Source organism: Sminthopsis crassicaudata, chromosome 1, assembly GCF_048593235.1.
Source record: "Sminthopsis crassicaudata isolate SCR6 chromosome 1, ASM4859323v1, whole genome shotgun sequence".
NCBI classification, from domain to species: domain Eukaryota; kingdom Metazoa; phylum Chordata; class Mammalia; order Dasyuromorphia; family Dasyuridae; genus Sminthopsis; species Sminthopsis crassicaudata.
The window spans coordinates 49,865,462-49,889,550 of record NC_133617.1 but is presented as its reverse complement, the minus strand read 5'-3'; the positions used below and the strand labels follow the sequence as shown (position 1 = coordinate 49,889,550).

At 34.5% G+C, this 24,089-nt stretch overlaps 1 protein-coding gene across 1 annotated transcript in view; it reads right to left on the bottom strand.

Moving 5' to 3' along the window:
* GNA11 (G protein subunit alpha 11) overlaps nucleotides 1-24,089 on the bottom strand; it is a 70,703-nt gene that overhangs the window by 19,086 nt on the left and 27,528 nt on the right. The window contains exon 2 of the mRNA XM_074302117.1: nucleotides 12,011-12,195. Coding sequence (XP_074158218.1) covers nucleotides 12,011-12,195 — 185 coding nt within the window. The remainder of the gene's footprint in view (nucleotides 1-12,010; nucleotides 12,196-24,089) is intronic.

Genomic DNA, 24,089 nt, shown 5'->3' with positions numbered 1-24,089 from the left:
ATCCCCTAGATTCTCCTCCCTTTCCCAACTTGACCCCTTGGACAACCAATTCAAATCGTCAATGTCTAGTTCTTTCAAGTTTCTTGCCTTCTCATCTTACTATCAGTTTTGGATTACTTCCTTCATCTATGGCTTTTGTCTCCACTTATAACTGCTGAAAGAAGATGGAGAAAAACTTTTAAATAATGCTAATGGAGTCTATTACAAATGTGTTACATAATCACAAGGGGGCCCTCACTGTGGCAAGGAAATCCTTTCACACTTCCTATTCCTATTCACTATTCCATTCACTATAACTTTCTAAACTTCCCTATCCCTTCTTAAAGCTTCATGGTGTCCCCTCCCCCCACCTTCTAAGCTGAAAACTTTGCCTCCTACAACAAATTGAGGCCATCTGTCCAGATGTCCCTCATCTTTCCTCCTCCTTGCATCACCTCACTTAGGTATCTTCCTACAGTACCTGTTTCTTTATTCTGCTCACACACAAAGATGTGGCTCTTCTCTACATGCATGACTCCATATTATCTTCTCCAGCAAACAGTTCCCTCTCTATCTCTACCTTCTCACTATGCTTCAATGTCTCCCTGCCCATTTCTTCCTTAACGATGTCTACAAATATACCAAAAGGTCTCCATCCTCAAAAAATCATCCATCCCCACTAGCTAGATATCATCCTGTGTCTCTCCTCCGTCTTGTAGCTACTCTTTGAGTAGCTTTCTCAATGGCCGATTCTCAGTCGTCTTCTTGAATCCTTGGCAGCCCTCACCACAACCAAGCATTCTCTCCCCTCAACTTTTTATAACATTGCTCTTTCCGGGTTCTTCTATCTCACCACTTTCTCTCAGAGTTCTTTGCTAGGCCAGGATGCTAATTGTAGGTCCCAAGGTTATGTCATAGGCCTTTTTCTTTTCTCCCTCTATGCTAAACAGGTAGGTAATATCAGGTCCCTCAGCTTCAACATCATCTTTATACTAATGATTCTCAAATCCATTTGACTAGCCATAAATTCATCCCCAACTTATAATTTTGTGTCTCCAACTGCCTACTAATATCTCCAATTGGATTTCCAACTTGACACTTCCAAAGCTGAATTTATTATCTTTCCCCCAAACCCTCCTCTCTTTCCTAATGTCAAAGATACCACTATTCTTCCTATCATCCTGGCTCATAGCCTAGGTGCCATTCTCCATTCTTCATCCTCTCTCCACATCCCATCACCAGCTCCCACTTATTTTACCTTTACAACATCTCTCATATATTCCTCCTTCTCTCCTCTGACATTACATCACTTGGATGAGGACTCTCACCACCTCATGCCTCAAATTCAGTAAAAGTCTTCTAGATGGTCTCCCTGACTCAACTTTCTCCCCACTCCAGTCCATCCTTCGCTGAGCTGTCAGATTGATCCCTCTAAAGTATAGATCAGCTCATGTGACACTCCCAATCCTGTAATTCCTATTAACTGTAAGATTAAATGTAAAATCTTCTACTTGATTTTTAAAGTTCTTCATAACCGGGTCTCTTTCCTGTCCTCTAATTCCCCTCCACTAGTGGTGCTGGCATCTTTCTTATCTTTGAACACAACAATCTGCGTCTTTTCCCTGGCTCTCTTCCATGCCTAAAATTTTCTCCTTTATTTTAGTCCCTTGACTCCCTTCCCTTTTCAATGCTCCTGAAACTCTACTGGTTTGCCTCCGAAATTATCTCCACTCTATCCTGTCTATATTGTGTGTACATAGTTGTTTACACGCTGTCTTCAACAATGAGACAGTAAGCTTCTTGAAGGCACAACTATCTTTTACCTTTATTTATATTCTCAACACTTTAAGACAATGCCTGGTACATACCAGGTGCAAAATAAATGGCATATGAGATGAGAAGTGCTTGAATGAAGATCTAAATAGAGAAAGAAGCAATTTTGTTATTCAAGTTTCCTACAGACTATCTAGAAACAGTCAATAGAACTAGAATTTGGGAAACAGACCATAAGACCATAGGATTACAAGTCAAAAGACCACAGAGTAAGAGCTTGAAGGGCCTTTAAAAGCCATTGAGTTAATTTTTTTTTAAACTCATTTTACTTAAAAGTAAACCTAGACACAGAGCAGTTAAGTTCCCAGAGTCATAAAGCTAGTAACAGAGGTAATATTTGAACTTAAGTTTTCTAACTCCAGTATATCTTTCTCATTGCTGTCCACTGAAGAAAAAGGATGCAAAAGAAGAAAAAAGTACCTGAAAATGTAATTGGACCTAAATAATAGCTTAAAATACAGAAATGATAGACTCTTGGCCACCAAGAGTTGGTTAAGAATTTACTGGCTTCAGATAGCAAATGAAGAAGCATGTCTCCCAGTACCTGACAGTGTTGATGGACTAGGATATAGAATAAGATGTTTTCAGCCCTAATCAATGTGCTGATTTGTTTCATTTAACTATACTTATGTTACAGGTGAGGGATGATGCCTTACTGTGCAGAGAACTGTGAGTAATGACAGTTTCTAATTAGAAAAAGGGGGAAGTGTCAATGTAGTATTTTTAAATACAGAGAAGACAACAGAACTCAGACAGTTTTGTTACTACCTTGTCAGATTTAAAATAAACTTTAAAAAACTATATGGAACAAGTCCAATTTCACATACAATCTACTTTTGTATTTTTATATGCTTTTATTGTTTGTTAAATTAAGTTAACAACGAAAACATTTTGAAATATTTGAATGGTGTCTTACAAATTTAATCAAAAGGGTTTTTTAGTAAAGGTTGAGAGAGGGAGAAAACTTCCTAAGTATGTTTTATACACCTAGCTATATACCATAAATTTGCTACAATTAAAGAATAACAGTTGATATATCTAAGAATTAACAGGAAATATAAATCCAAGAAAGAAGCCAGGAGTTAAACTCACAACCTCAAATGTCTAGACACAGACTTCAAAACTTCATACACAATTAATTTGATGGGAAGAAACTCATGAATGGAATATGCTTCTGAATGCTTATATCTCATTTAAAAGAAACAGGATCACTTAAAAAGGGGGAGGAGAGAGTGAAAAGTTGCAGAAATACTGTATATTAAGAAGGTACGCTAATGTAAGAAAACTCAGGAGACAGAAGAATAAGGAAAGGATGCACTTTATTGAAAATCAAAGGAGAGAAGAAAAAAAAAAAAAACATTTTGCCTATAAGCCATCTAGATAAAGAGAAGACAAATGAGAAATTTGAGGAATGAATTACAAGCTTGACACAGAATGATAATATCATCATGTAGAGATCGTCAATTATCTGTTCAACCACTGAAGCTTTCTTTTCTCTCTAAAGCAAGAGCAACTAGGTAATCCAGTAGATAGAGCACTGACCCTGAAATAAGGAACCGAGTTCAAATTCAGCCTCAGATACTTTATCCTTTCTAGCTATATGACCCTAGGCAACTGCCTCACAGAAAACAAACAAACAAACAAAACAACAACAAAAAGAGTAGAGCAGCTAGCTCTTTTTGCAGAGACAAAGAAATGGAAATTGAAGATCCCTTCAAGTATGAAGGAATGAAGAAGTTGTGGTATATGATTCAATGGATCTCTCTAGTGTGCTATATAAGATGCAAAGTGAAGCAAGCAGAGGAGGGCATTATACACATAAACACAATACTATATGATCACCAACTGCAAAAACTTGACAACTCTGATCAAGATAATGATCCAAGGACTCATGAGGAAAAATGTTATCTACCTCCAGAGAGAGAAATGATGAACTCAGAGTACAGATTAAAGCATACTTTTTTAAAATCTTACCTTATTTTTCTTGTTTGTTTTGGGGGGAGATTCTTTCACTACAAGTTAATGTGGAAATGTTTTTATATAACTTCACATGTATAATTGATATACTGCTTACTTATCCTCTCAGCGAGTGTGGGAAGGCTTAGGAAGGACAGGGGAGAATTGCAATTGAAAAAATTTTTAAATGAATGTTAAAAATTGTTTGCACGTCAATTAGGAAATATTTAATAACATATTACATACTTTAAATAAAGCAGCTGGTAATTTCTTAAATTACTTTAATGAAAATTCATCCTTAAAAGGGGAAAGAAACTCTCAAGGGGAAATTCTATTCTGGATCTGCTTCTCACTAACAGGAAGGAACTGGTTGCTAGGTTGGAAATTATGGGAAATGACCATTTCCTTTCTAGAATTTGTGACAGAAGAAGAAAGCTGGGCATAATCTGGTATGCTCTTTAAATTTAAGGGAAACAGATTCTAAGGGTACAGAGGAAGGACAGGATCCCAAGGACTGAAAGTCTACAGAGCAAGTCAACCCAGGAGGGATAAGAAGTTCTCAGTAATAAAATTCTAAAAATCCAGAGGAAAAAGCAGGATTTCTCTAATGACACTGTTATGGATGTATCAGTAATTCACTTAAGATTAGAAAAGAATTATCTTAAGTTTCAAAAACATGTATAAAACAGAAGCAAAAACAGTTTTGTTTTGTTTTGTTTTTAAAGGATGAAATGAAAGCATGATGCTCTTAACAGTGCTGGAAATGCTCAAGCTCAAAATAAATTTAACTAAATTTAAGAACAAGAAGGAATTTTTCCACAGCTGTATTGGACAAAAAGGTAAATACAGAGAAAACTACTGCTGTTGTTTGACATTGGCTACAAGTGCAAGTGATCATCAAAAGAAGAAAGATTTCCTCATTTCTTATCTTGTTTTTTCCTCCTTTGCTGAGAATGGCTCAGAAATAATATTTCAAGAAATTATCAAGGAAAACTGCCCTGATGTCTTAAATCTAGAATGTAAAATAAAAATTGAAAGAATGCACTCATTACCTACCAGAGGAGTTCCCAAAAGGAAAACTACTAGGAATATTACAGCCAAAATCCAGAGCTCCAGGTCAAAATGAAAATGCTTCAAACAGCCAGAAACAATTCAATTAATGTGGAGCCACAAATCAGGATCACACAAGACTTAGTAGCTTGCACATTAAAGAAACAGAAGGTTTACAATGATATTCTAGAGAGCAAAGAAGCTAGGATCACAATAAAGAATAACATACCAGTAAAAAGAGTGTAATACTTCAGGGAGAAAAAAAATAGATTCTTAATGAAATAGAGGACTTTCAAACATATAGTAAGGAATAAAAAAGAAAACACTGGAAGAGGAGGGAAGGAAGAAGGCAGAATGGGAAAAAATTTCTCACATAAAAGAGCACTTAAAAAGAGCTTTGAGGATAGGGAACACAGGCAAAGTGTGAACTTCATTCCTACTGAAATTGTTTCAAAGAGAGAAGGATATATATATATATTTATACATACACTCAGTCATGTATAGAAATATAAATAATCCAATAGGGAAACAGGAGTAGAATTGAGAGATGAAATAAGGGAGGACAGATTAAAAGTGGTTAGACACAAAACAGAATTTTGAGGAGGGATGACAGATAGAATGTGGGATGGAGTGAAATACACTGTAACCATAACCATGAATGGGAATGAGATAAGCTCACTCCTAAAACAGAAGTAGACAATAGAATGAATGAGAAAAAAAATTTTTACAAGTTTTCTAATAAAAGCCTTATTTATAAAAAAAAAAAAAAGAGCCAATTCCCAATTTTTATTGGTCAAAGGTTATAAACAGGCAGTTTTCAGAAGAAATCAAAGCTATTTATAATCACATTAAAAAAAAAAGTTCTAAATTGCAGCTAGACTAGAAAAACGCAAATTAAAACAACTCTGAGGTACCAACATATACTAATCAAAAATGACAGAGGGAAAAATAGGTATACTAAAGAACTGCTGATAGAAGAATGAAATGGTCCAACCATTCTGGAGAATAATTTGGAACTATACCCAAAGGACTAGAAAACACTATATATACCCTTTAACACAGGAACACTACTACTAGATCTGTATCCCAAGAAAGCCAAAGAAAAAAGAAAAGGATCTATATGTAGAAAAATATTTATAGTAGTTCTTTTAGGATGGCAAAGAATTGGAAATTGAGGGAATGCTAATCAGGGAATGAATAAACAAGTTGTGGCATATGATTGTGATGAGGTATTACTGTATTATAAGAAATTATTTCAGAAAAATACATCAAGAACTGATGAAAGTGAGTAGTGAGAGATCACTGCAGAATAACAGTAATGATGCAATAATGATCAACTGTGAAAGACTTGGGAGAGGGGGGATAAGAGATGGCAGACTAAGGTCAGCAAATCTCCTGAGCTCTCCCAAATTCCCCTCAAAAAAACTTTTTAAACACACCTCAAATGAATCAACAGTGGCAGCTTCCAGAGCTCTCAGCCTACAGATTGTAATGGGGCCAGACAAGTCAGAAAGAGATTACAGGAGTCCCTTTGCTGGCACTGAGTGCATGACTCTTGTTTCATGGTCCATACACAGATACACAGGTTAGAGTCCTAGATCACAGTCCCAGGCTTAAGGAGGAGAAGGAAGAACTTGTGGTTACAGAGGAACAAGGATCCTGGTCACAGTTCCAGGGTATAAAAGAGTACTTACTTGTGGTCAGAAACCAAAGCAAGCAGAGGAGGAAACACACTATCTTGGAAAAAACTAAAAGCTTGTAAAAATTAAAAAGGTTCAAGTGAAAGTTTCTAGGTAATTTAAGGGCAGCACACTATTAATAAAAGGATGGTTATATGGTCATCTCCCTCTTAGACCAAAGACAACCATGCCACAGAGGGGTTCAGAAGCTTTTTTTTTTTTTTGGGGGGGGGGTGGCTATCAACTCTGACTGGATAACAAAAGAGGAGGTGAACTATATGAAAATAAGTGCTGAGAATAACATATCATCCTTGGACAGAGAAACTATTTACTATGGTGACAAGGAAGATCATTAAAAAAAAAAAGTCAACATCTTAATAAAAAAGTAGGCACATTTTCTTCTATTTTTTCCATTCTTTTAATTTTTTTGTTTCTTGATATCTCATAGTCATTAGATTCCACATCCCCAATTCTAATTTTTATTATTTTAATATTTATTATTTTCTTCAGTGAACCCTTGTACTTTTCCATTTAGCTTTTATGGCATTCTTTTCTTCAATGAATTTTTGTACATCCCTTTCCATATGGCTTATTCTGTTTTAAGGAGTTACCAGTGGATTTTGCATCTCTTTTGACATTTGGCTTACTCTGTCTTTAAAATGTTGTTTTCTTTAGCATTTTTTTTTTTGTGCCTTTCTTTACACGATGTTGACTTTTTTTTCCTGATTTTTTTTTTGCATTACTCATTTCTTTTCCCAATTTTTCCTTTACTTCCCTTATATGATTTTTAAAATCCTTTTTCAGCTTTTCCAGAGAATTTTTGAGGCCTGAGACCAAAGTCAACTTTTTCTTTGAGGCTCTGGATATAGCAATTTTAACTTTGTGTTTTGTGTTTTTGATCTTTCCTGTCAGCATAATAAATGTCTATGGATAGGTTCTTTGGAAAAAACAACTCACGGAAATCCAGGAGTGATAATTTAAGAATTATTGGACTTGGGGCAGATAGATCCTGCTGTAGTTGGAGCACCAGTCCTGAAGTCAGGAGGACCTGAGTTGAAATCTGATTTCAGACACTTAATATGTCTTAGCTGTTTGACCTGAGCAAGTCACTTAAGCCCAATTGCCTTGGGGGGGAGGGGAGGAAGAATTATTGGACTACCTGAAAAAACCATGCTTTTACAAAGGGCCTAAAATATTCTATTTCAAGTAATTATCAAGGAAAACTACCTAATAGAGTAGAATAGAATAAAACAGAAACTGAAAGAATACACCAATCACTTAGATCCTAAAATGAAAACTCCCAGCCAAATTCTAGCACTCCCAAAGGAAGAAAAAATATTGCAAACAACCAGAAATTAACAATTTAAATATCATCCACAATCAAAACAAGGACAGTTTCAAGCACTGGAACTGGAGTCAGAAAGTTAACTCATCTTCAGACATCTACTAGCTGTATGTTTGTGAATAAGTCACTTAAACCCTATTTGCTTAAGTTGTTCATCTATAAAATGAGAGCTGGAAAGGGAAATGGCAAAGCACTATACAGTATCTCTGCCAAGAAAGTCACAAAGAGTTGGACACAACTACACAACTGAACAATAACAGCAGTCAGGATCATACAACATTTAGTAGATTCTATATTAAAAGGAAGATTTGGAACATAATATTCAGGAGGATAAAGGAACTAGGATTATAAACAAAAATTACCTACCCAGAAAAAATAAGTATAATGTTTTAGGGGAAAAAAAATAAGATATTTAATTAAATAAATAGGAGTTTTAAATACTCCTGAATGAGAAAACCAAAATTATATAGAAAATTTGATATTCAAACAAAAGATTCAAGATAATCAGAAAAGAATAAACAGGAAAGAGAAACCATAAGGGATTCAGTACTCTAAACATTTATTAAAGAAATGAAAATTTAAACAACTCTGAAGTACTATCTCATACTTATTAGAATGTCTAATGCCACAGGAAAAAAAATTGACAAATGAAGGAAGGGATGATGAAAAACACTCTTGGTGGAATTGTTAATTGATTCAATCATTCTGGAGAACAATTTCAAATTATGCCCAAAGGGCTGGAAAACGTACATACATGACCCAACAATATCACTACTAAGTCTATATCCCAAAAAGATTTAAAAAAAAAAAAAAAAAAAAAAAAAAAAAGGACCTTAATGTAAAATATTTATAGCAAATCTTTTCATGGTAGCAAAAAAATTGGAAATCAAGGGAATGCCCAGCAATTAAAGTATGGATAAACAAGTTGTGGGACACATGATCAAATTATATTGTACTATAAGAAATGATGAGCAGGATGCTCTCAGAAAAATCTGTAAAGATTTATATCTAAAACAACTGCAAAGAACTTACAATGAAAAAATGCTATTCACCTCCAGAGAGAACTGATGAACTGAGTGTAGACTGAATTATACAGGTGCCATTGAGAAAATTCTACCTATATCTTCTGACTGCAATTCACCTTGTGTGAAGGGTCTTGGATAGACAAAGAAAATGAAGACTAGATAAAGAGCTTTACCTTTCTCCACTTGATTTTGAGTGAGAGAGAGTCATAATATTATTAGATATGGATGGATTGTGATTTGGATCACAGATATACAATCTTTCCCTCCAGACCAAGCCACCTTATAGATTTCCTAATACTGTTAAGAGATCACCGTATTTCTAGTTACCCAGTTTTTCACAACCTAAGTGTAATTTTTTTCACTCTTCACTCTCCCTCACAAAGGAATGTGCCGGTAAATGTTTAACAATCAGCTTTGATTAAAAAAAAATTTTTTTAATATGAATTATCAATATTTTCTGTAATTTCTAAGATCTAAACAGTCAAAAAAAAAATAATAAATCAAGCTTTGATTTGTAGTTTTACTCATTCTAGTATGTAAATGCTCACAATGAAAATTTAATCTAGAGCTGACGAGTTGACTCCAGCAAAATGCCTTCACCCACAACTAATAAGTCGCCAAATCTTATTAGTCCTATCTATATCCATGTCTCTCGTAACTATCTCCTTCTGTCACAGCCACCACCACAATTCAGGATCTTATCATCTGTCACCTACCTTCTTATGCTAGCTAGCCTCCCAACTTGTTTCCATGATTCCAGTCTCTTCCCTTTCTAATATATACTCCATGTAGATACCAAAGTGATTTTCCTAAAGTCAATGTTTCACAAGATGATGATGATGATGATGATGATGATAACGGCTGGCATTTATATGAGCACTGTTAAGGTTTGCAAAATACTTCACATGTATCAACTGATTCTTACAACAACCCTGAAGTATATACTATATTATTATCTTTAATTTTATAAAAGAGGAAAACTAAGGCTGAGAGAAATTAAGTGACCTGCCCAGTCACACAGCTAGTTAAATGTCTGTGACTGGATTCAAGGTCAGGTTTTCCTGATTCTAACTCCAACATCACAACAACAAATATTTATGGAGTACTTCCTGTATGCCAGCCAAGTGTGCTAAGGACTTTATAATTATTTTTTCATTAGTTCCTCACAATAATTTTGGGAAGAAAGTGGTAATCTCTCTACCAGAAATGAAGAAACTGAAGCACATAGTGGTTAATTGACTGGCCCATGGTAACACAGCTAGTAAGTACCTAAAATAACATTTGAAATCAAGTTTCCCCAGACTCCAGGCTGCCCCACTCAACTGCTTTTCCCAAAAATCCTGTGATTCTCTATAGCCTTTAGCATCAAATTTTGTTTCTTTTTTATTTCTATCTTTAAGTTTTAGAATGTGCAAAATTATTGGTACAACACATGTACCAAACTTATAAATAGATTAAATATATAAAATATTGGACCAGATAGTTGAAGAAATCCTTTCCAATTTATATTTTCACATTAACCATCTTATTTTTTTCATATTAAAGATCCCCAACTTCTCCAGATCCCCTAGCCAACTTTAAGGTCCAACTTGATCAAATCTCTTCCTAAAACATGGTGCCCAAAACTCTCACTTCCCCTCCTTCCAGATTTTAGATTACTTTTAATGCAGCCTAAAATGGAATTTGCTTTTTGATACTGTTGGCTCATTAGGATTTTAATCCTGATCAAGGAGGTCTGAGAGCACAAAGCCTGTGTGCCTTGAGACAGGATATCAAACAGCCTCAGGACATTGCAAAGTTAGGTGTCAGACATCAGGATCTCTTTGGAACTTGCTCAAAGACCAGACTAAACTCACATTCTTTATTGTGCTTTGAGACGTTCTTTTTCTTCATGACACATCAGTAGCTGCCCAAAAGTCAATTTATGATGTTTCATTTCCCTTCCTCAATAGTCTAGACTGGACCAAAAAATCTCCAAAAGTTTTCTAGGTAAACCAGGTAAAATGAACAGAAGCTTGAGACAGTAAACTCATCTCACTGAGATTAAGTTGGTAAAGCAACAAGAACAATGTTCCCCTAGGACAAAACTGAATTCAATTTAAGAGAAGTTCTATTCTCTGCTTAAAATCCCTAATCTAATGCCTGAATACAGTTGCAGGGAGGGAGAGGGGAGTCAATGATTTTATTTAGGGAATTATAATTACAATTTTGGCCTGCGTTAGAGGAGAAAGGACCAAAAGTTATGACATATCTGAAATCTATCTTGTTGGCATTTCCAAATTCTAAAGTGAATTAGATTAATTTAAACCATATTTGTACAAAAAAAGACATTCCTCTTATGCCAAGCTTCAGCCCACAGCAAATTTTTGTGGCTAAGTTATAAGCCCTTGAAAACATATCAATAAAAACAGCAAGAGCATACCCTCAAATATAGCTGTACAACTGAGTGTCGCTATGGGCCTTATAGGCAGCTTCCAGCATCCGTTTGAAAATAGCTGTGGGTTCCAGTTAGATACCAAAGAAATCTGTCACCTAAGCCAAAGAACTCTGCATACCCAATGGCTCAACATGTTAGAAGAAAGCATTACAGGAGAGCTAGACACCAGCACTGTAAGCTGGCTTCATTAAGAACCAGCTAAATAATTCACTTTCTAAGAGGCAACTTTGGAGCTTCCTAACATTCCCTACCCCCTAAAAACTAATCCAATAAGCCACAGTCATGAGAGGTAGGTCATGGGCCAACTGTGATTTTCTGCAGGTCTTCCAACATCCCACAAGCAGTTGGGTTCCAACCCTCAGCCTTTTGTCTACATTTCCAGGCCTAGAGGTTTGCTTAACAATAGAAATAGCATTTCTCTAGCCCTCCTTATGCCCTCATGTCATGGGCCTGAGCTCATACTGGGACTTTTAACTTGTAAGTGATGGGTGTCGCTACAAGCCCTCGCAAAGGCTGCTCATTTCTGTAACCCACACTTAAGAATGATTATTCATTCTTACAGGGAGGAAATCAAATCCCCAGAAAACCAGGACATTGAAAAATCTTAAAACATTCTCTTCACAATTCCATTCCCCCAAGCCCAAGTATAAAGAGAACATTCCACAACAGAGTTACTGAAGAAGAGAACTGCCTGCTCTCTACTCACCTTGTTCTGCTCATACTTGTAAAGAATCTTCAGGGTCTCCATGGCCCTGATCATGGACTGCATGGCAGTGAAGATGTTCTGGTAGACCAACTTGGTGAAGCCCCTCTTGTCTTCTTCAGAGTAGCCCGAACCATGGATTATCCTCATTTGTTTAATAAATGTACTTTTTCCACTTTCTCCAGTACCTAAAAGGGGGAAAAGGGACATGGGAATTAGATAAGAACATATAAACAATTTATGAAGATGCTGTATTGAAGGGAAAAAAAAAATGCCACTTGCTTTCCCTATTAAATAATTTGAGTGAGATTCCCAGCTGACTTCTGTGGGCTTCTCTTTCTAATCAAAGAACTAGCAAGAAGTCCTTTCAAAAAAAAAAAAAAAAAAAAAAAATGTGTTCTTTAGCTCAAAGGCCAAAGTAGTTCTGATATTATGTTAGAGTAAACTTTCATGGACCTCAAAAAAATATAATCTTTCTTCCTCTTCCCCCACAACCCTAACAGACATGACCCTATTAATAATATAAAGTATACCACATGTTGAATTCCTAGTGAAATAAATATCAAAATTGCAATCCCTGATGTGTGAGTGGTTACCTAAAGGACTGCTCCTTATGAAAAATACCAACCACCCTGAAAAAGGCCATGATTGGCAACTGGACTTTAAACTCTAGTTTATTCTTGCTTACTTAAGAATAAAGAATATATTTTCTAACTTATCTGTGCTATTTGCCAGGACCAATTATTTCTGGACTTTTGTTGATTTCTGTTCAATAGAAACCAGAGAAGAATCCAACTGACACAGGAAAGAAGTCAAATTGCAAGTGAGCCACCTGATCTTTTTTAGTAGCTCTAGGGAAATGCCAAGAAATATGGAGGTAAGTGAGAGAGGAAGCCAAGAAAATGAATCCATCAAGAATTAAATGTGGGGATCATCTGTGGATATACCTTATATCTATACTTTCTGATGCCTAGGACCAAAGATATCAAAAGATTTCTATACCACCAATATCTCTATCACTATCAGATAGACGGTCAACAGATTCCACATAACAACAAACCCCACACAGATATGTTCTGAAGTCACAAGCCTAAACATCTGTTTAAACAAAGAATGTTCATGTTTACTAACAAGGCATACCCTCTCAAATGTCAATTGCCCTTCCATAGCATTCTCCTTTTAGAATCATAAGAGGTGGCCTTAATAGCCAATTAGATCAACACTTATTTTAATAAAATCAGAGAAAAAAGACTTTACCCAAGCTGGGTCAGGCCAGGCCTTGTGCTTTCCAATTCCTTGTCAAATGTTCTCCCCACTTCACTGCATTCAGCAGTGTGAGGTCTAGTCCAACCTGTACCTAAGCAATAATTGCCCTTTTAATACCACCCTGAAGTAGTCATTTGGCCTGTGCTTGGAAATCTCCTGGCTTGAAGGAGTTAGAGAACTCATCCCACTTTTATAACTAAGTGGAAGGAAGTTTATCCTAACATCAAGCACAAGTTTCCTGCCTACAACTTCCACCCAGTGCTCCTTGCTCTGCTCTCTGCAGCCAAGTGTATTAAATCTGATCCCTCTCATAAGAGGGTCTTTCTCTGGAAGATGGTGATCATGATCTTCCCCCGTATTTCTCTTCTTCAGCTAAATATCCCTATTTCCTCCAACTAAGTCTCATATGGGGGGACTTTGAGGCACTTTATCACACTGGCTACTCTAGACAATGCCCAGCTTGTTATTATCCTTCCTAAAATGCAGTACACTTAAATGAACTCCAGATGTAGTCTGATAAGAGCAGTGGCACTATCATTTCCTCATCCTGGGATATTATGCTTCTCTAAATGCAGCCTAAAAATAAAATTAGCATTCATTCCTGACAGCCATTTCAGAGTTGATTCAAATGTTATCATTCTATCAGACTCATATGCTGCTTTAAAGTTTGCAAATTATTGGATGTGAATTTTATTACAAACCCTTTGAGGCATGTACTCTGGGTGATTATTGGATCCTCTTACAGAAAGTAAAAGGCTCAGAAAGTCTAAATTACTCACTTATGCTCACTTATGTGTATAAGTAGGATTTGAATGCAGATCTTCCCATTTTCCTTCCTATGCATATTTTGTATATGCTTATATATATAAAAGCATATATTGTCTCCTCCCCCTCAAAATAATGTAATTTCTCTAAGAGTATGTTTAGGGAAATTAAGAGTATGTTTTACTTCTGTCTTTTTATCTATAGTACACCCAGCATAGTATAGCAGATAAAGCATTGGTTCTGAAGTCAAAAGGACCTGAATTAAAATTTGACCTCAGACATTTATTAGTCATATGACTATGGGCAAGTCATTTAATCCAAAGTACCTCAAAAATGCAGCAAAACTTACTAAACTGTGTGCACCCTATAATCCAATGATACCACTACTAAGCCTATGCCACAAAGAGAAGAGGAAAAGAACCTATGTACAAACATATTCATGGAAGCTTTGTTGTGGTGGGAAAAAACTGTAAATTAAGGAGTCGACCATGAATTTGGTACATGAATGTAGAGCACTATAGTGCCATAAGAAATTAAAGACTTGTGTGAACTGCTACAGAATAAACGAAAAAATACTATAAAAAGAAACGAAATGGAAACATTTAAGAACTCTGATCAATGAATGCAATAACCAATCATAATTCCAGAAGTTAGAGGAAAACCATGATGTCCACCTCCTAAAAGAGAGGCAAAGAACTAAGAGGTAATCGAATAAAACTTATAAGAATCAATATAGAAGAATAAAAATTACATTTCTGAACAAGGCCAATATAATAATTTGGTTTTGCTTGACAAAGTTTTGGTTTTAAAATAATAGCAGGCAGGACCAAGGTCATATATGTGTTTCTTTTCTTTCTTTCTTTTTTCCCCAATGAGAAGTAGGAGAAAGAATTGCATTTTTTTCATGGAAGAAAATAAAATTTAATTTTAAAAAATTTGCACATAGCTTAATAAATGCTTATTGATTTAGTTCCCGAATCCAAATCTAGTATCCAATCCATTTTGCTTCTATAAATATTGAATTTATAGTCCAATAAAAATCCTTGAATCTTTTGCAAACTTTTATCTATCTAAACCTGTGTTTTCTATTTTGCTCTTTTACCATTTCTCAAATCCAAGTATAAGATTTCACATTTGTTCCTTTTGAGTTTTGTCTTCTTAGATTCAGCCTATTTTCTAATCTGTCAAGATCTTTATGGATACTAAGTGTCACTGATATATTAGGTATCCCTCCCAATTCAGGGGCATCTCTGCTATGCATATTGTTTCTGCATTTAATCAAGCCACTGATAAAAATGTTAAATAGGTCCAAGTACAGATCATCCTAAAAGCATTCAACTTAATGCCTTTTGTTTTCATTACTTTTTTCTTTTCCTTTTTTTGTACCTAATGGTATTTTATTTTTTCTAATTATACATATAGTTTTCAACATTCATTTTTTTAAGATTCTGAGTTCCAAATTTTTTTCCTTCCCTCTTTTCCCACTCTTTTCCCAAGACAGCAAGCAATCTATGTTTTGATCTGTATTCAGACTCCATAGTTTTTTCTCTGGTTGTGAATGGCATTTTCCATCACAAGTCTTTTGCAACCATTTTGGAAGACTATTTTGCTGAGAAGAGCTAATTCTATCATAATTGATCATTGTACAATGTTGCTATTATTATGTACAATATTATGGTTCTGCTCATTTCACTCAGCATCAGTTCCTGTATAGTCTTTCCAGGTTTTTTCTCAAATCCACTTGCTCATCATTTTCTACAACACAACAATATTCCATATACCACAACCTGTTCAGCAATTCCCCAATTAATGGGCATCCTCCTAATTTCCAATTCTTTGCTATCACAAAAAAAGCCGATATATATATATGTATGTATTAACATATGAGTCTTTTCCCCTTTTTTATGATCTATTTGGAATACAGATTTAGTATAGTATAGTATTGCTGGACCAAAGGGTATGTACATTGTATAGCCCTTTGGGCATAGATCCAAATTGTTCTCCAGAACTCCAGATTAGTTTACAACAATTAGAGGCTTCTTACAAGATGATATCAACTCAATGACTATTCTTTGGATCCCACCACTCAACTTATTTTTGAGCCCAATTAATTATATTATTGCCTTCACAACATGAAAGGCACTGGGAAATATCTTGCTAAATATAAATTTAAAATATGCATATAGCATTATCCTAGTCAACCAGTTTAATAATTTGATCAAAAAGAAAATAAAACTGATCCACTCTTGACGATTACCAACTTTTTTCCCAATTGTTCACTAATTATCTCCTTAATTGTTTTCTTTCTTTTTTTATTCCACTTTTTTAAAACAGAAAATTTTAAAAATAACAACATTCCATAGTTTACACAATGACCATAAGAGTATAAAGGAAAAATAAAATAACACTTGTATCTGAAGGACAAAAGAATTCTAACCAAGGCAGTATTAAAAAAAAAAAAAAATTTAAATCTAAGATTTAAAAATGAAATTTATCTCCCTCCTCTCAAAAAAAAAAAAAAAAAAAAATCAATCAACATTTATTAAGTGTTTTGTATATGCCAAATAACACTGTGCTAATTTATGAGCATATAACTATCTAGAATTTTGTTGAGGATCAAGATCACAGCCTACAATTTGTATAATTTATCATAATTATGTGTTGCAGGAGTCAAAAGGGCTAGACCTGGAGTCACAAAGATTTGAATTCAAATCTGACCTTAGACACTGAGCAATTCACTTAACCTCTGCCTCAGATTTTGTAAAATGGGAAAAATAATAATAGTATCTCCCTCACAGTGCTGTTGTGAGGATCAAATGAGATAATACTTATAAGTAAGTAATCATTTAGGAATCTCTCAATCTCAATTTCTTCCTCTATAAAAACAGAAATTCTAATATTACTCCTCACTAAGGTAACTGTGAAGAAAGTGCTCTGCAAAATATAAAGAACTACATAAGTGTAAGTTGCTATGTATTGATACTATTTTTTGGCAATAGTCCTTTCAGGAAAATCCCATTTTATGAGAACCTTTTAATTCCAGGTGGAGTTAGTCAAAAAGAAAAATTTTAACTATACTGAAAAATATACCTCCATAATGTTCTCTTCTTCATCCTATCTCCATCCAAACTTCTGAAAGTCACCTTACCACAACATCGCAACAGTCCTGATTCTCCTCAATCTTTTGCTACATCTTACTCGTTCTAACAGAGCTCCTACATTTCTCATACCAAACTTCTTCCTGGTTGTATGGCCTTGAAGAGAGGATAATTATTTTTTTATTTTGACTTCACAGGCCCAACGCCTGCATGAAGTCAAAGATGATCTTGAACGGTCTAATAATTTGCCTTTGCTTCCTTCAACAGATGTACTGCATTCACAGTCTGTCTGGATTCATTTCTCAATGGTTCTGACCATGTCATTACATCTCCCCTCTTAGAGACAAATCTTTCTTATTATTTCCTCCTATTCCAAAGAAAGAAGTAGGAGTAGATTGAGAGATTGTTAAAATACTCAATTCAATTGTAATTAAACGTCATCTGTACCCAGTGGTAAAAATAAAAATTAGGACATTGATATCAGGAAGAGTGAAAATAGCAGCATTATGAACATGGGCCCTGCACAGGGTTCAAGGTGGGCAACAAAAAAATGTAAATAGCATCAATAACAACAAGACGTGGGAGTGGGGGAAAGAGGAGATGGAAAGCAATCTGATCTATAATCTGATACATGAAAGTCTCAATCTGGATTTAAAAAAGGAACCAAATATTTTATTTGGCTATAAATTCACTGTACTCTAAATAATAAAAATCAAAGTTGCTTCAGTTCCAATTGCCTATTGGATGACAAATGTTAGTAGCTCATTATCAAATAACCATGATATACCAGGCACTAAATTTAACAAAGCTTTGAACCTTCTAAGGTTTTTCTTCTAAGATAGGCAAATTTCTTTGCCCTTCTATTAATACATACAAGCACAAAAGACAAGACTACTCCACAATTGCACAAATTGTGCAATATCTAAAAGTGACAAATGACAGCTTGGAGGGAGGCAATATTGTCATGTAGAAATGCTGCATAGTGAATTACTCAAACATCCTAACTTTCTAGTCACTAGTTATGAGCAAACTGCAACTTACTTTGGACAAATCATTTCTATTCCTTCGGCCTCAGTTTCCTCGTCTGTAACACAGAGATAATAATCCTTTGCGTGACTCCATCACAAAGTTGTGATGAGGATTAAATAGAATGGAGAAGAGAGCTTAAGATAATAAATTGCTTTGAAAATATCAGCTTTTGCTACATTCACTTTCCCCCCACCTTTTTATTTTGTTTGTTTTTTCCTCTCATGGTTTTCCCTTTTGTTCTGATTTTCGTCTTCCAACATGATTCATAAGGAAATTTATTTTTTGAAAAATGAATGTACATTTATAACCAAAAAAAAAAAAAAAAAAAGGATCATTTAACAGAATTAATAGCTTAGAAAAAGCATGCAGCCAAACTATCACTAGTTAGCAAATAACTACTCATATTTATGAAATGTTCAAAAGCTTACAAAGTTATGGCTTCAATAATCTACCTCAAAAGTTTTAAGATTCAAATGGGAAATCAGGAAAAACTACAACTTACAAGAAACTGGCTGATGCTGTGTTGCTAAATAATACACAACAATACAAGTACATTGCATTTTGGGACATTTTCACATCTATGACATCATTTGATCCCTGTTACAATAGCTCCATAGAAAGGGCAAATGTTAATCTTCCCAGATAACAGATAAGTGGGAATGGGCCAGAATTAGAATCAGCAGCTTCTGTCTGCTTTTCACGCTTTTACTTTTAAAATTCTATTTCAAAAAATGTGAAGGATTCACTGGCCTCATATCCCATGAGACAGATGACCCAACTTTTTACAAAGCATCTTGGTGGACTTACAAATCAGGACTTTGAATTCTACCTCAGACTCTGTCTCAGCTGTATCACTTTGCCCATCTCCTTAAGTCTTTTTCAGTCTCCATTTTTTCATCTCTAAATGGACAGAATAACAAAGGCATCCACCTCACAGAGCTGTTGCAATGATCAAATGAGATCACATGCAACATGCTTTGAAACTTTAAAACATGATTTAATGCTAGCTATTACTATCATGAGGCATAATCAAGATAGTTAATTCATGTGACTATCTTCTATGCAATATGGCTAAGCTCTCTCTATCCTCATTTTACTAAAAGAGCTAGGATTGATAGCATCTTGTGATGGTAAACAAAAATTAGATTCGTCATACAATCATGATTTCCAAAGACTTCCACCTTCTACCTCCTGACGGAGAGGTTATGGACTACTACACAGAATGAGGCACACATTTGCTGGACATTACCAATGTGGGAATTTGTTTTGCTCTCCTCCAAATCCCCAGGGGTGAGAGGATAGGAGAAACATATATTATAAATCATAGGATGAATGACTTGAGGGACTTGATACCACTTAATCTAACCTTTCATTTTTGAAAAGAAACTAATGTTCAAATTATACCATGCCATATCTAGTCTTATGTGTCCATAATCTTGACTAGTAAGCACAATGTTTCTTCACAAAAAATTAAGGTGTTTGGGGAAAAGAACCTACTAAGTTTGATATGTAAAGGATAAAAGTCCGTGGGACCACTGGAATGTCCAAAGAAACACAATTAATCAACCTTTTTTTTTTTTTTTTTTTTTTTTTTTCAGAAGAAGGTTGAAGGTTAAAACCACCTAAACACATATGACTTCATAAAAAGATAATCAAAAGATCATGGGAATAAAATTGTATCTGTAAGAAAAAATGGAAAAGGAACCAAAATAAAATATGATGCAGCAACAAAAAATTTGTGGGGAAATAAAAACTCAAAGCAGCAACAGCAGCAACAACAAAAAGCCAAGCAATAAGAAAGGTTTAGAAATCTATGAATGCCTCAGAGAAGGGGAAAAAATGTAAGTGAAACAATGAACAAATGCCTAAAAGCTGCAGAACTTAGTTCCAGAAATAATCTGGATGCAACCTCGACTCCTGAGGCTTTTCTTCTTAAAAACTACACTTAGAAAAATTTAGACTTTTCCCTAAAATTTACATTTTCCCCACTTTGCTTATCCAGTTTATTATGCCTATAATAACTGCCTCAATGTCTTCATATCTTTTTGCCTGTTGACACCCTACCTACTCTTCAAGGACTAGCTAAAATACTAGCCAGAAATCCTGGTGATTGATTGCCAGCACTCAAACCCACAAAAATAAAACCTGTTCCTCTTTATTCATACCTCTTAAATAATTCTATTTTATTTTGTACCACCGCTTTTTACACAAGTATTCTGTCATTTCAATAAATTGATTTTACTAAACATATGAACCCTGTTTTATTCATCTTGAAATCCCCTTGCACAGATTCCTACAGACCAGTAGGTCTATTATTGAATGAATGAAATAATTGTATAGAAACAGCGAAGATTAAACTATAAAAAGCTCAAAGCTATTTGGAAATATAAACTATTAAATACAACTAAATAAGCAGTGTAGGCAGAAATTAATTAAACAAATATTTGTAGAATAAATGAATATTCACCTGAAGCCTACCATGTGCTAAAATCTGAGAGGTGGGAGGTACTTTCCTTCCAAAAGAAAAGTCTTTCTGACTAGCTAGCAAAAAAAAAATAAAATAAAATGCCCTACATAATTAATCATGTTACAAAATACAATATATGAACTATAACAAAGAGGAACAACTGGCAGTTGGAACCAACGAACTTGGAATCAAACACCTAGAACTGGAAATCAAACCCATCAATTCTTGGTCCAACATTCACAAGCAAGTCTTTTTTCAAATCTTTTGATTCTCAAGTCCTTATCTATCAAATGAGGATAAATAATTATCTCACAAAGGTGTTATAAGAGTTCAATTATATATGTATACAAAGCATTTTGTCATCTATTAAATGCTATGTCAATGTGGCATTATTATGATAAAACTACTGTGAAAGAAAGGCTGGGAAATACTTCCAATTAAATATCAAAGTCCTTTTAATATATATGGCAGTATCCAATCTCACACACCCCCCACTCAGAGTCTCAAACACATCTCTCTCATAACAAAATATATATATTCTTTATCAACCAGCACCAGACCACTGATGAAATACTCAGCACAGTCAATATCCAAAAGACAAGATATTTACCTTCAAGAAATTAATGGAAGATTCCCTAATTGATAAATGCTCAAAGGCAGTTTTTTGATAAAGAAATTATATATGTTCATATGAAAAATTCCACTAAATCACTACTGATTAAAGAAATGCAAATTAAAACAACTTATCTGACACTATCAAATTGGTTAAAATGATATAAGGAAAGCAACAAATGTTGGAGGCATTGTGGAAAAATTTGTTGTTGTTGTTTTTAATAATTTATTAATTTTATAATTATAATTTTTGACAGTACATATGCATGGGTAATTTTTTTATAACATTATCCCTTGTATTCATTTTTCCAAATTTTCCCCTCCCTCCCTCTACTCCCTCCCCTAGATGACAGATCCCATATACATTAAATGTGTTACAGTATATCCTAGATACAATATATGTGTGTAAAACCAAATTTCTTGTTGCACACTAAGAATTGGATTCCGAAGTTATAAGTAACCTGGGTAGAAAGACAATAATGCAAACATTTTACACTCCTTTCATTGTGGAAAAATTTGGACACTAATTCACTACAAATGGAATTGTAAACCGATCAACCATTTCAGACAGCAATCTTGAAATTAGGCCCAAAGAATTATAAAACTGTATACACCCTATGACAGAGGTTCTCAAACTACTGCCCCGGGACCAGATGCAGCTGCAGATGCAGCTGGGGACATTTATTCGGCCTGCCGGGTTATGGCAAATGGTTTGAGGGGCGGAGACAGAGTGTGAGTTTTTGTTTTTACTATAGTCCGGCCCTCCAACAGTCTGAGAGACAGTGAACTGGCCCCCTATTTTAAAAGTTTGAGGAACACTGCGATATGATCTAGCAATACCACTATTTTCCAAAGTGATTAGGGGGAAAAGGAAAAGAACTTATATGTTCTAAAATATATTTAGCAGCTTTCTTTGTGATGATAAAGGACTGGAAATTGTGGGAAAGCCTATCAACTGGGAAATAGTTGAACAAGTTGTGGTATATAACTGTGATGGAATATTATTGTGCTTAAGAAATAAGTTAGTTGACTTTAGAAAAACAGAGAAAGAGTTGTATGAAATAATGAAAGTGAAAAGAGCAGAACCAAAAGAATGCTATAACTAAACTATACTATAATTTCGACTAAACTATAATGCTATACATTAAATGCTATCAAGTCTGAACAATTTAGTCATTTCAAGTATTATACTCCAATCAATTACAAAAGAGCCATGAAGGAAGATGCTATCCACATTCAGGAAGAACTGATCAACAGAAATAGATCTAATATAGGTTTAAAAACACACACACAAACACACTCATGATAGTATTCTCTAACTAAGGTTGGATGAGGAAGAAGGAAAAAAAAAAGCATGGAGCAGAAAACAAAAGAAAACTTAGAAGGAAGCACAGAAAAGCAGGGCAGCTTTGAAAACAATATATAGTTATTTAATAAAAGATTTTTGGGAGGGTTTTGGTTTTTTCCGTTTTTTTTTTTTTTAAACAAAAAATGTTGGGGAAAAAAATGATATGAAGGAAATTCATGATTTTATACTGAATCCTCTTTTTATACTGTGGAAATATACATGGAAATGTTCTCTTTTCATCTTTTTGTGTTTAATTTCAAAATGAATTTTAAAATTTTAAAAAAAATTAATGGAGATAGCTCAAGGTACTAACTATTACTATGTTGCATTGGCATAAATGGTAACTCACATTCATATTGCCCTTTAGTTTCCAAAACTGTAAAAGTTTAGTGTTCTGCCCTATAAGGGGGCATATAGTGCTAATATTATCCCATTTTGCAGAAGAATAAACCAAAGTCACAAAGGTCAAGTGGCCAACTAACAAAATAGCCAATTCAGTACCTAAACAAGTCTTGAGATTATTCTCAAATCAAAGATTATGATATTCCTTACACTACACTATAATTAAACTATACATCCATTTCATGTGCTATTATAAAAACACTATGAAATATTGAAATTGAATCAAATATTGAACAACCTGTACTCAGTGGTGAGGAAAACAAAATGATAGATTATAGTCCTCATGTAACTCAGTACCAAATCATCACTCAGAACAGGGCAGAAAACCATAGGTATAAGCAATAAAAGTGAGCATTAATCTTTCTAGATCAACATACATCTTCCAACTGAATTGCTAAGATAGTTGATAAAAAGGATACAACTATGTAGTAAATGAAAAAAAATTATCAGAAGAAAGAGAATGTGAACTCAAAGAGACATACAGTGTTCAATCCTTTATGTATTAATGAAAATTAAGTAAATGCTGGAGAAAATACAATTTTAAAGGTTATAGAAGGATCAATTATGATGACAGTAAAAAAAAGAAAAGTCTTTATTATTGCCAAAGGAATGTCATGAAGAAAATATCAAAAACTGACCCATATGCATATTTTCTCATTTCTATATTATCTTTGGAAATAATTTTTGGCAAAGTCCTTTTCAGGACAAAGCCCAATGAGGTACTCTTTTCTTACCTTTTCATGGTATCATCCATCCCTTTAATAGTGTCTTTCTCCTTACTATAGCTACTTGATTAGTCTGCTAAATTCTATGAATCTAATCTGCACACCCAGGCCTCATGACATAATACTTTAATGGATTCTGCCAAACTCCTTTCCCTGGTAACCCTCTAGTTTTCCCTAATCTATTTTATATTTGCCACTACTGTGCCTACTTCTTCATTTTGTCTATAACCTCTTCCTCTAAATAAATCTACCTTTTGGCAAAAGAAAAAAAAAAAAAAGAAAGAAAGAAAGAAAGAAAATTTACCTTAGGAGAAGAAAACAGATAGGTTCTCAAAATGATGTTCTACAACACAATACACCTTTAAAGAAA